Here is a 12741-nt window from a genome sequence, read left to right as displayed (position 1 = left end):
TTTTGTGGCCAGAAGTCAATGGGGTCCCAAATTGTTTGCTCACCAACATTCTTCTAAATATCTTCCTTTGCTTTGACATACCTTAAAGACAAAGGTTTGTGAGTCTTATAACATGCTAAAGTCTGTAATGATCAGTCCAATGAAACATACAGCTACAATCGAAAAGTAAAGCCGGCATTTTTGCTTAGTGTTTATTCCTCAGTGATTCATCAATAAGGGAAAATGATGCTCTGAAATCACAGAGGTTATTTTAATCATTGGAGAAACTGAGCATCTCAATGATTCATAATTGGCTAAAAGCTTAAAAACTCGGGCTTCCTCTGATACACCCCAGCTTCTCATTTTAAAGATGATTTACATAATGACACTAGGCAGTCTAAAGGTGAGGTCAAAAGTACATGTGGTACCTTCAATAAACTCAAAATAATTTTAGCCCCATTGGTCGTAACTGGCCGTAATTGGAGTCACATTGTGGCAAGCTACAAAAGATATGATATCATTTTAAGAGGTCAAACAACATTCAGAACTGTATTTTAGTTTATACGATTTCAATTTCTTTTATTTGTATTTTTTTAGTGGTGGGAATTTAATACAGGAACGGTACGATATGGGAACGTCAGACTTTTCTTTTCAGAATTTCTAAATGTGTTTCACATAAGACAGCAGGTCACATCCTACGTCATTAAATGGGTATCTAATATCAAATGTCCAACGAAAAGGAAGAGCGCCATAAAAGAGGTGGAAAGAAACCCAAAACAAACAGGTCTCAGGTTTCCAATGCACCTCCCAAGCGAAGCCCCTCCATCGCAGTTATCTGGTTGTTCATGCCACGGCTGCAGCTAATCCCTGATTCACTCAAATCGAATCAATATCAAAATCCGAGTGCTGAAACAGGTTTGTGTGTGCCTTGGCTCCAGACAGGGCTCTTCAGGTTCTTTAGTAAAGGACCCCTCCCTGACTGAGCCTGGTTTCATAATAAGACAGATGACTCACACGCCAAGTCATGGTAACTCAAAAAATATTGTGACGGACTTCAGAGCCCTTCTGAGTCCTATTAAGCCCAAGCTGTCCCAAAAAATGTTCTGATTCAACATTTCCTGAAGGCTTAAGCGAGGCCTCCACCTCCACACCCCGAAGCTTTCACACACTCGCCGACACGCCCAGCCTAATGACTTAACCACCGACCGTGCCACGCCCTGCCTTCTCTCCTGCCAACCATTTTCCAGAGAGGAGCGAGCGAGCGCCAGGGACATACTGCTTTGCAGACCGATTCCCGTCGCCTTCTTTCAAAACTAAAAACAAAAACCTTTTCTTCTGAGCCAACGGGTTACATCAGACAGTGATTCTTTTTGGACGGGAGACGCACAGGAAGCAACGATTCCCAGCAGGGGCGCCCGTTGCTCAGAACTCGTCGTTGAAGGGCCTGACTTTAAACATAGGCAAACACGGAGGCTAAAAAGCGGAAATTATGTCAGAGTTGCAGGAGAGTCGTCCTTCCCCCCGCTGTCAGCCGGCGTGGAGATCAAAGAGGAACGGCGAGCTTTCACGCACGCATAAATATACAGAACATGTCGCTGAGCTGTTGAATCCGCATTAATGTATATACAATGGTACGACCTTGGGTTTTCACAAAGACATTTAAGCTCAGTCCAATTCTACTTGAAATGTCAGGCGGTGAATATATTACATAAAATAACCTTTATGGAACACATGTTTTTAGTAGCTGTGCATCTCTAAGCAGTCCCTGCTTGTCGTATTTCTCCTGCTCACCTTTAAAAAAAACGTAAAAATAGCCCTGACACTTAATACATTATACATCCAGATTTTTATACACAAAACACATGCTTTCGTGCAGTTTAAGCTACTGTATCAGATTCACCATGTTATTGGATTGATGTGCCTGACAGAGACTGTGGCATATGGCAAAAGCCGAGGGCAGGAAACTCCGATGTATTGTTACACAGATAAGAGGCGTACACACTTTCATTACACACAAGTCTTTGTGTTACGCTCAACATAAACATGCATATCAAGGCATGTCTTCATCTTCTGACATTGACGCAAAAGGAAATAGATGAGATTCGCGTATCCTGAAGGAAAAATCGATGCTAGCAAGACCAATCACAATTCAGTAGCCACATAGCAGTAACAATGCAGACCAATTATAGGTATATAATAACCAAAAATCTGTTATTGGATAAGTATATCAAATTATTAAATATACAAGTATATAAAAATAAATGTAAATGGTAAGCATATAGACCACTTTGGAAGATGTAAACAGTGCTTGTCCAACACTGGCCCAGAAGAACATCAGTTTTTTTAACACTACACAAACTTTTGAATAAAATACAAAGAACTGAACCTTTATAACCAATTAAAATGTTAAACTAATATCTTAAAGATGTAATTATAAATATATGATTTAAATACAATACAAATGAAACCGGAAGTACTTCTGGACCAGTGTTTACTACTAATGAAGTGGTCTATTATAATGATTGATGACAACAGTAAAAAATTCTAAAAAGGCCAGTTCATGACACCTTTAAATGGTGTTGGGTACGATGTAACAGAAAATGTCAGTATACATCATTTCCCAAGTAAAGGGACCTGCAGTTTCAAACAGAGATAGCAGTATGAAGGAAAAAGTTACAGATTGCTGCTTTAAACTTACATTAGGGGGCATTTATACACACAAAAGATACATTTCCTTTGAAAATAAATCTAAAGCTAGATTACAGTACATCATTTTAGCTCTGACTTTGGCCACAATTTGCAGCCGGTACGAGTCGGTTTTAGTTATAATCATTCTGCAGATTTTGGGCATGTGGACTTGACAGATTTCCCAGAAAACCATGTAGTGTATGATAGCTACAGATTTAGATTTTTACCCTCAGCCTGCTCAGAACAGCACTGGTAGTGTGTGATCCTCAGTCAATTACTGTGTGATGCCCAGTTTTTCTGAAGTCAATTACAAAGTCGACAAGTGTGTGGTGCCTGGTATTTTCAAATCTTCCGATTTCAAGTCTAATCCAGCCTTAAGACTGAACAGATCTAAAAACAAGATTCACGGAGTCGAAGTTAAGCAGTTGAATTAACCGCAGGCATTTAATGTGATTCTAAACACAAAATACAGTACATCAGTACAGTACTCCCTTCCAAGCACATTAAAGGCTAATTCAGTATGCACCAAAATCACCAAAAAAGCCGAAAAGCATTCTCAAGTTGAAAATTGGATTTAGAATGCTGAGAAACATTACTGCCATTGTTAAACTGTCCAGACACAAAGAGGCTTTACCACACTGATCCAACCACAGAAGTTGGAATGTGTTGAAAAAGGGGACTGGCATTCATAAATAAAGTCCTCTTATGTAAGCTATTTAAATGAAACATCACACCAGGTCAGATAAGGTAGAGAGAAGATGGCTGAACTCATGGAAACCAGGTCAAACATTGATGTGTTCACTGTGCTGTGAACTCTTCGTGTACAGCACACACAGTATGGATCCAACACCGTGTCACAGTAAACAGGTTTGGGTTTGGTTGGAGGTCTTGTTACATTATTTATTGATGGCCCTCGTAGTTCCTATTACATCTTTCCTTCAGATTGGAGCGAACAGTCTGCTACCCTAAAGCTCAGAGCAGGTTTACGTTCCCGTTCGCTTTGTTTGTCTCTCCGTGTTGAGGACCGCAATGGCTCTGTTGTTGTGTCTGCAGCTCTCTGGGTAACTACCTCAATTCGTTTGGCCAGGCATCCAGTGTTACGCGGAGCCGCTGTGGGTCCCTGCACATACTGACTTCATTAAAACTCAAGTAAGGATGATCACACACAGACAGACACTCGCACAAACAACCTAAGCTCAAGGGGATGAACAAAGATACCACCCGAGCAGACGAGTCAGGATGACGGGCAGGGAGAGGCAACTGATAACTCTTGGCTGTCGTGAACAGCACTCCTCCGTCTTAAAGGTCCTATAGGTGATGTTTTTATGGAACCGGCTTCAAAAAATATCCTTATTACCTGACACATCTCACCGAATTCGGTGGGAGGCAGAGACTTTGATGCTGTCTGCCTGTCTATCATTTTGCACATTTAAAAAAAAGCCACATTTTTGGGAAGATATACCCCCTAAAAAAAACATTTTTCAAGTCAAGCACCATATTCAGCATCAGTGTTTGTTGGTAGTTGAGTAAATATTTGCTAGCCTCACTTTCGACCACCTCTCCATCTCTGACGACAATGTTCTTAATGATACAGTGTTATTAGGGCAGGGCCTTGATTTCGTTAAGAATGGGGCGTGGCCAATTTCATAAAAGTTCCACTTTCAGCACCTTTAAAGTTCAGTCATTGTGTTCCTGTTTGAATAACTCAATTATATAAAAAAGAAAACATGTACAACGCATCAAAAAAAGTACCAAAGCCCATTTCTTACCCGTAAAAGTGACTGAGACTCTTCCTTGGCACTCTTGCCCTCTGAAGAGGCTTGGTACTGCCCAGTTTTCTCTCCGCCACTTGGTGGCGTCCCAGGAAGGTAACTTTTCGCATCTGCGCTGAGGCTGTACAGCATCCCCGATGAGTCCCTTAGCATGGCCGCCCCCTTCTGCTGCTGCTGGTCTTTGACCCCGGCTGCCACTGCGTTCAGCAAACCCAGCGTTGCCTGAGGGAAGGGGGCTGGGCTGCCTCTCAGAATCTCCCCTGCACGTTCTTTAGACACCCAGACGAGACTCTGCAAGTGCTGCTCCCCACCTCGGACTCCACCGCCTAGAGCATCAACCCAGGCCTTCTCTTTCTCGTCCTGGGTCTCACTCTTCACGCCCTCTGAGCCTGGCGGCGGCTCAGCTCTGCTGGCCTCCGGAGGCACCAGGCTATATAGTTTCAGATCACCTTTGCTCTCTTCTTTGATGCGGAGGGTAGAAGGGGCAGAGCAGCCGTTGGCAGGAGCGGAGGCAGGGTCAGCGGAGTCCTGGCAGTGGGCGGAGTTGAAGTGGTCCAGCAGTGCTGTGGTGTCTGTGGCAGTGAAGCTACAATGGCGGCAACGGCAGCAACCGTGAACCCTCCTGCAAACATAAAGAAGAAGAGTCATTTTCATAATTTTGGCATTCATTGTGGAGCAATTCAGAGTGTAAGAAGTAGCACATCACATATGTTTTGCCCATTACCCCGCCGTTTGTCTTTTAAGGAGCCATCTACGACAGTGTTCCCAACCTTTTTTGTCTGATGTACCCCCACAGCCTCATAACTAAGCCTCAAGTATCCCTTTATCAACACAAACCAGCAATACGTTCCTTTTAAAGCACAAATGTACACCTCCCTGGTGTTCTTACACACTATATGTGCACATATATTCTACTATGATTGTCAAACACACAAATGAACTCAACTTATTTTGTTTTCTTTCCTCAACCAGGAAAATCTACGAAGATTCGTTATTTTATTCCATTGGCGGCAAGCAATATTTTGGGTTTTATAGATTTAACAAAGCAAAACCGAAGTACACCCTTGGGTACAAGTACAACAGGCTGAAATTCATTGATCTAAGAGACAAAAGAATAATCCGCATTTTAAGCATACGTACTTTGTCCTTATCTGACATCTCTCTACCCCCCAAGCTTGGTCTGAATCTCTCTAATATTACATAACAGCTTTGTCAGATATCTTCATCTGCATAATGGCCCTTTGTTCTTCTTCAAATAAAAAGAAAGCAAAACCATATTAAATTCCTTCAACCCCTTATGTAAATGAATGTGATTTTGACCCCAAGAAAACCAATGACTTCCCATAAGCGTGTACTTCCTGTTTGAAATCGACCAGTGTCAAACAAAGTGACAAAATGTACGGGTAAGTGTGCCCCCACCCAAAGGACTGTTTATTTTACACATTGGACAATGGCCATTCATTGATAGCTTTGGCTTTTTAACTGTACGTCAGCTGAGTATTAACATTGCATGAGAGGTTACAAAAGCAAAAAAAGTCCTTAGTGCTTCAAGGGCAATTTTTAGATAATATCCTGCATCAATATCTTCTGTAAATAAACATCACAGAACAGTACAATACAGTAATGTACAAATGCAGATAACAACTGTGTCTGTGTATCGAATTCATAATTTCTATACAAAAAAAATATATATATAAAAAATAATTTAGCAAAATGTAATATTAAAAAAAAACTACAAGAAAAACGTAGATACATGTTGTCCAGTTAACAGCCTCTTACAACCACTGAGTCTTAAACCAAGATGGATAAAAAGACAGAAGGCAAAAGAGAGAAAAACAGCCAGATGCCATCTCTGCCCTTACGGCACCAAACGGGGTACAGAAAGGAAAAGTGCTTTTCATCATTGCTGCTGCATGACTTTCCCAGCATGCAGTGCTGTAATTTGTTCCGCTTAAGTACACGGAGACAGGCGCAGATCAAACACTGTGCATTCCAGCAACCGGTGTGCTGTGACAAGGTGTACAATCCACTGCATTCACCCCTGATAATCAACAACACAATCTCAAAACATATATATATATACACACATAGAAAGACGTTTAAGGTGTAGGTAAGACTCGTTTAAAGAAAAGTTTACACCTTATAGAAATAAACAGAATGACAAGCATATAAATAACTTTGGTTAAGTTGTTTTATGAAGACTAAGCTTTACCGTAAGCGACAGGCACACAGATACATCCAATTACCATTAATCTGTAACAGATAAAAAGTAGCTACTTCAGTGTCCCCCAATCTCGAATACAACTGCTTTCCAACAAAGCATGGTCTGCTTCCAACACAAATCATCTTCTTTGGTCACTGACACGGAGTATAAATATGTTTATCAAGCCCCGTAACCCAGAACTGATCTTCTGGCATGAGCTTCTGCAGCTCTCAACAGTTTTTATATTTCGTTTTTAATAGAGTTAGCTGACACTTGAATACATTTTAGCCTGTTTTAGCCTTCTACTGATAAATATACAAACTTAAAAATTTGCAAAATAAACTTAACAATTAACATTAGATATGCAAAATGAACTAACATGAACAAGTGTCCTGGAATTAGCAAACATTAATAAATGCTGAAAGAATTACTGCTCATTGTTCATGTTAGATAATGTACTTAATATTACTAATAATTATATATAATAATATTTTGTAATTACTAATAATATTACTTTATAATAAATTGTAAATCGATAATGGAAGCAGAGAGTTTTTAAACTAATGTAGCCTATTTTATGCCAGGAAACGCTTCTTATTTTCTTCTGCAAATACATTTTGGGAAAAACAGTGACGATGTTTTCTATCCGGCATTGATTTTATTTTGTTTTATATTTACTTTTATTATGAAAATAATAAAAACACTGTAATAATCTAGCTCTAATTAGAACAAACATAGGAAACATCCTATAAATAAACCTCAGCACATTATAAGTGTATAAATAGAGTCATCATGATGGTTTTCTCAAATTCATTTTATTTCAAATGTTTTATGATGACTTTCATAATTTGATTAAAATATAATGATAAAATATATGTATGGAAGAAAAAAGTACTAAAAGAGATGTAAAAGTTTCTAATACAGTTTAAGTACAGTCTAAAAAAGTAAACTCTAAAAAAAGAAGGTTAAGTTATAGTAAAAATGATTACCTAATGCTCAAACCTGCATCTTGCAGTTACACAAATGTAATCATGTGGTCTTATTAAATTAAACAAACCAACAAATTATATTGGGTCAACATTCGTCTGCAGGCCTATACGCATCATGTAACCATTCAAAACCGTGTAAGCATGAACCATCGTATGCGTTCTTGTATGCAAGTGCTTGTACCAAACAAAGCGAAATGTTACCTGCCCTCCGACGCTATAATTTCCTCAACACTTTTAATTGAATTGCAATCACAGCCTCTTGACTAAATTTCCTTACTTTTCTCCTACTTCATTTTGCAAAGCATCCAAACAGCATCATCGAAAACACTTGAAAACACGTATGACATGAATGAGAAGCAATATCGATGTCAATAACGCTACTGAGTGGCAGTAATTTGCTCTCTTGGAAATGAAAAGCCCTTTAGCTATGCACCAACACACTCTCAATACCTCCATTTTACTGGACACGGAGCTCCCTGAATCACATTGGCTACCAACCCTATCCCCACGACATCACACAGGAAATGGAAAATGAGGTACAGCGCAACCTGCCGCTTGCCCGACTGCCTTTCTCAGGGGACCGAGGGGTGACAGAAGAAAAAGATGGAAGAAAATCACAATGGGAGAGTGAAAGGGAGTCCGTCAGCTGTTTCGGTCTCTAAAATGGGTGATGAGAGTGAACAAACTAGGAGCGCAGTTAGCAGCATCAGCTGGAGACGGGAGGATCCTGGGAGACTGCGCCATATGATGACACCGTGACTACACTACCACCCCTCATGTCTCTGTTTACAAAAATAGGCATTTACAAAACACCCTTAGCATGAACCCTTTTGGGAAAATACTTACAAAATCTGCTCTTATGCATTGCTATCCATCACACACTACATCCAAGCTTTTTCGACTGTGCTTGTGCCCTTAAGGTTGAAGTGTGTCATTTCTGGGCCACTAATGGCACCAAACAAATTGCATTTCTTACCCGGCTGGGTAAGACAAAACAACACAAGCTAAATAAATGGTGCAAGTTTAAAGCAAGACTACCTGTTTATTCTGAGGAACGGGAGACACTGGGGTTGGCTGTAAGGGGAGAACCTGTTTAAAAACAGTTATTATGTTCGCAATTCAGTTTGGTACAGCAAAATGACACACTTTAGCTTTAAAAGCAATCGACTGACTGAATCAAAATAAAACAAAGTGCATAAGAAGCATCTAAAGTATCCACCGCATTCTATTCTCACTACTACAGCTCCCGCACATAAAAAGGTATCTTCTTCCAGAGCGGAGGGCAGCGTGAAATATTGAGTGTGCTGTGGATTGGGTGGGCATGAGGTGCAGGAGGCTACGGCATCGATATCATGTTCGCATTCGTAGTGGGTGGGTTGCTGTTTTGAGACTAGAGGGCAGCTCATAAATCTACACTATAGCGAGGAATTCAGGAAAGACATACTGGAAATATTAGGTATCAGCGATTCGACGGACCACACAATCTTTCGCACGCATACATGGAGGTCGCCGAGCGCTTCCACACAACCACACGATGAAACTGGATACCATGACACAGATGTTCATACAATAACATGGAAGACACATGCATGCGGTAGCATACATACTAAAATCTAGTCTGGCGCATGTGATATCTCATGTTGCCCATAAAGCCGGTGAGCAAAATATATAAGTTAAAAAACTAAATATGACATTCTAAGTCTTTCTCTCTCACACACACACACACACACACACACACACACACATCTCAGCTAAGAAGCAGGGGCTCTCCGGGGAGGACGGACAGGTCTGATTTCGTCTCTTTCCTCGCTGGGTTCCAGGCTGTGGGCTCTGAATACAAACACTGCCTTATTCAGAAGGGCCGCACGCACGGGCTGGAAACAGTCGGCCCGGCTCTGCTCCAGATCCACCTGAAACAACCAGCCCCGGGCAGCTGAATCACGATGGACGTCACTCACGGCTCGAACACACAAAAAACCTTCACACATGATCCTTGCGGGACAGGTGCGTGTATGAGGCCTAGAAATCTCACGTTTCCTGACGTACGCGCCAATTTGAGAAATTTCGCCAGGATCTTTGACAAGTTAGACTGGGTCATTTATCGCCGGAGTGCGTGCAAACCTGTGCAATTACGGAAAGACTGTTAAATAAAGAGACTGTCACATAGCTATTTTTAACCAACTTTTTTTTTAATTACCAAGACGAGATCATAAAAAAATACTAGAACTGAAGGTTTCTAAGAGCATTTGTTCCAATAACAGTTCTGGAAAGAAAAATAGACGATATGCGCATCACTGCCACCTTAAACATTGCTGTTGTCATGCCGATCAGAAAGTCTATTAATTCCTGCAATTAAACGGTCTCTGTAAATGTACCTTTTTTATAGTTTATGTGCCACATCTGGGTTGTCTTTGCTGTTAAAAAAAAAATCACATGATACACAAACCAGCTAAACACAAGGCACAGGTTTGCGACAGATGAAGACTCCATAATTCATAAATGGCAAAAATGAGAATAGCCTATTTTTCAATCACTGCCTATTATTTACTCGTCCAAGTTTTTTTTTCAGGTGAGAAAAAATAACTATTCATTAGGTGTAACTCTGAAAACTAAAAACAGATTGTATGCTTTAAATTCGCTTCTCAATAAACGTCTTAGCAATGCACTATTTTTAATATCCAAAACAAAAATGAATCTAATGTGCATTATATGCCCCAATATAATTTAGGGCTTTTTTGGCATTATCAGATTGTTTTTCATGTAAACATAAGTAGTAAAACGCAGGGAAAAGTTTTTGCACATAATACAGCACAATACAGTGTATTCTAATGTCAACCATATGTGGAATTGAGGGGGCTTGGTGTATTTACAAAACACATATATTAGATTTAGCAAAGTGCTTTCTGTTCTTCTTCTACTGTGCCAAACTCAAGCGGACATATGGATTTCGGTGGTGCAGTAAACTAATTTTTATCAATAAATTCAAAACAGCCCATGTAGACATGTCTGTAAACTCTGGCAGAAAATGGATAGTAATTGAGATCGTATGTGAAGGTAAAGCACAGCCATCCTCATCTGCATTGACAGTATATACCACACAGCTGGTTTAAACGGTATAGAGAAGTGTAGCTGATTCCCGCATTAACACACACAAACGGACATATGCGTTAGGGCTGTGCAATTCATCGAAAATGAATCGGAATCGGCAATTTTGGCCTTCATCAATTAAAAAAACAAAATAATCGAGCGAAGAGATTATTGTGCTGAATTCCATTTTGCAAGGATCATCTCTTTTCTTGTAGTATAAATCCACAGCGAACCCTTTCCTTTACAGTGGTTCTGCAGTGCTATTTCTTTACAGTCATCAGTTAAGTTCAGAGTTCAAAAGCAACGTTTTTTTTATTTTCTATGTTGTTTTAAAGGTTAATGAGTAGTCATGTAAAATAATCGGGATCTCAAAATTGGCCAAAATAATCACGATTATGATTTTTGTCATAACCGAGCAGTCCTAGCGTGCACACACACACACAAACAAACATAAAATACACTCACTTATGCACCTGGCTGCAAGGCAAGCTAAATCAAAACCAAAGGGGAACCGCTGTAGGAAAAAAAAACTCCCTGACGTTTAGCATTTTCAGTTTATTCAGCTGTGTTGCTTGACTTCAAGTAAGGTGCAAAAAGGAAAACCTGTAACCTATCAGTATGAGAGCAAAACTGCTAACACAGAAATAGTTTTTTGCAACTGGCTATAACAACAACTGAATTCACTGTCCACTAGGAGAATAAATTAATACAATAAAAAAGAAATAAAGTATCGAAAAATATGCATATTAATATCAGACCTTGACTAATTTTAATTGCGTAATGTATTCCTCTAAATAATTATTATTCCTGCAAGATAAGTTACAAACTAAATGTAAAAACTTTGTGTAGTATTACCTGTAGTGACGAAAGATCTCCTCCTCCACTTCGGTAAAGAAATGGCACTTAGTGCAGGCGTACTCTCCAGGATGGTCCCGCCCCGGCCCCACCCCTCCATCCCCTGATCCCTCCACCTCTGGTTTGACTTCCAGTAAGTTGTGTGGGACATGGGCACTGTCATAGTGCAACAGAAGCAAGTCAATATCAGTTGAGGTGAATGGGCACTGGTCACACAAGTGGGTGACCGACGCTCTGGGGGCCGGTGGGGACGGGGAAGCCGTTCCCCCCGCTGTTAGCTGCAGCAGCAGAAGAGCGCAGTGCGAGCACGTGCTCTTACGGCAAGCGAAGGGGTAGGAGATCTCTCCCAGGTGCTTCTCGGGAGTGCAAAGCCCACGCGGGCAGAAAGGGCAATGCTTGATGGTACACTTGTGAATGCTGTGGGCTCGCTGGTAGTGATGCAGGAGTGGAGCCACAACGATCACATCCGGACCGTGAGTCATCGAGTAACGGAAGTCACAGAACTGGCAGTTGTAACTAGTCACCACCGTTTCTGGATCACCTGCTCCACCGGATTTTCCACTCTGGTGATCCTTTTTTCGTAGACGGGAGTCTCCCACTTTTTTGTCAGTGTCTCCCGGACTTCCATCCCTGATGGCCCCCTGACCGTGTTTTTTCTCATAGTGCTCCTGAAGTTTGGAGCTACTGACGGCTTCGCAACTAAAGCTGCAGTACTTGCACCAGTAATACGCCGCTGGGGTGTCACCTCCCGTGTGGGTGGGGGAGTCTGACGCCCTGATTGGCACTGAGTATCCGGCCACGGTGTCATCCTCCGCCCTCACTGCTACCCGATCAGTCCACTTCCCTTGCTCATCCGTTCCTATACGCGGCATGCCGTTCCCCTTCCTCTCAGTGGACTTCTCCTCCGGGCTGGTGATGGACAGAGGTGGACTCTTCATCTTGTTAGGGTGGGTGGCCAGGAAATGCTGCTCTAGGTCCACCGAGGAGCTTCCCATGTAGGTGAAGTTACAGAACTTACAGCGAAAGTACTTTGTGTTGCCCTGACAGTCCTGCGTCTTCCTCCCGATTCCGATGAAGGTACCTGCTAACGTCACCTGTGAATGGAGGACAAGGGAAGGAGGGGGCAGAGGGAATGGAAGACAAAGAGAGGAACCAAGATCAAAAAGAG

At 41.3% G+C, this 12741-nt stretch overlaps 1 protein-coding gene across 1 annotated transcript in view; it reads right to left on the bottom strand.

The window, feature by feature from the left end:
- trps1 (trichorhinophalangeal syndrome I) overlaps window positions 1-12741 on the bottom strand; it is a 94926-nt gene that overhangs the window by 55236 nt on the left and 26949 nt on the right. The window contains exons 4-5 of the mRNA XM_079485261.1: window positions 11574-12667; window positions 4437-5061 (exon numbers count right to left, since the gene is read on the bottom strand). Coding sequence (XP_079341387.1) covers window positions 4437-5061; window positions 11574-12667 — 1719 coding nt within the window. The remainder of the gene's footprint in view (window positions 1-4436; window positions 5062-11573; window positions 12668-12741) is intronic.

Source organism: Barbatula barbatula (assembly GCF_947034865.1).
Source record: "Barbatula barbatula genome assembly, chromosome: 21".
NCBI classification, from domain to species: Eukaryota; Metazoa; Chordata; class Actinopteri; order Cypriniformes; family Nemacheilidae; genus Barbatula; species Barbatula barbatula.
Note: the sequence above shows the minus strand (reverse complement) of the source record. Positions and strands in the feature narration are given on the sequence as shown.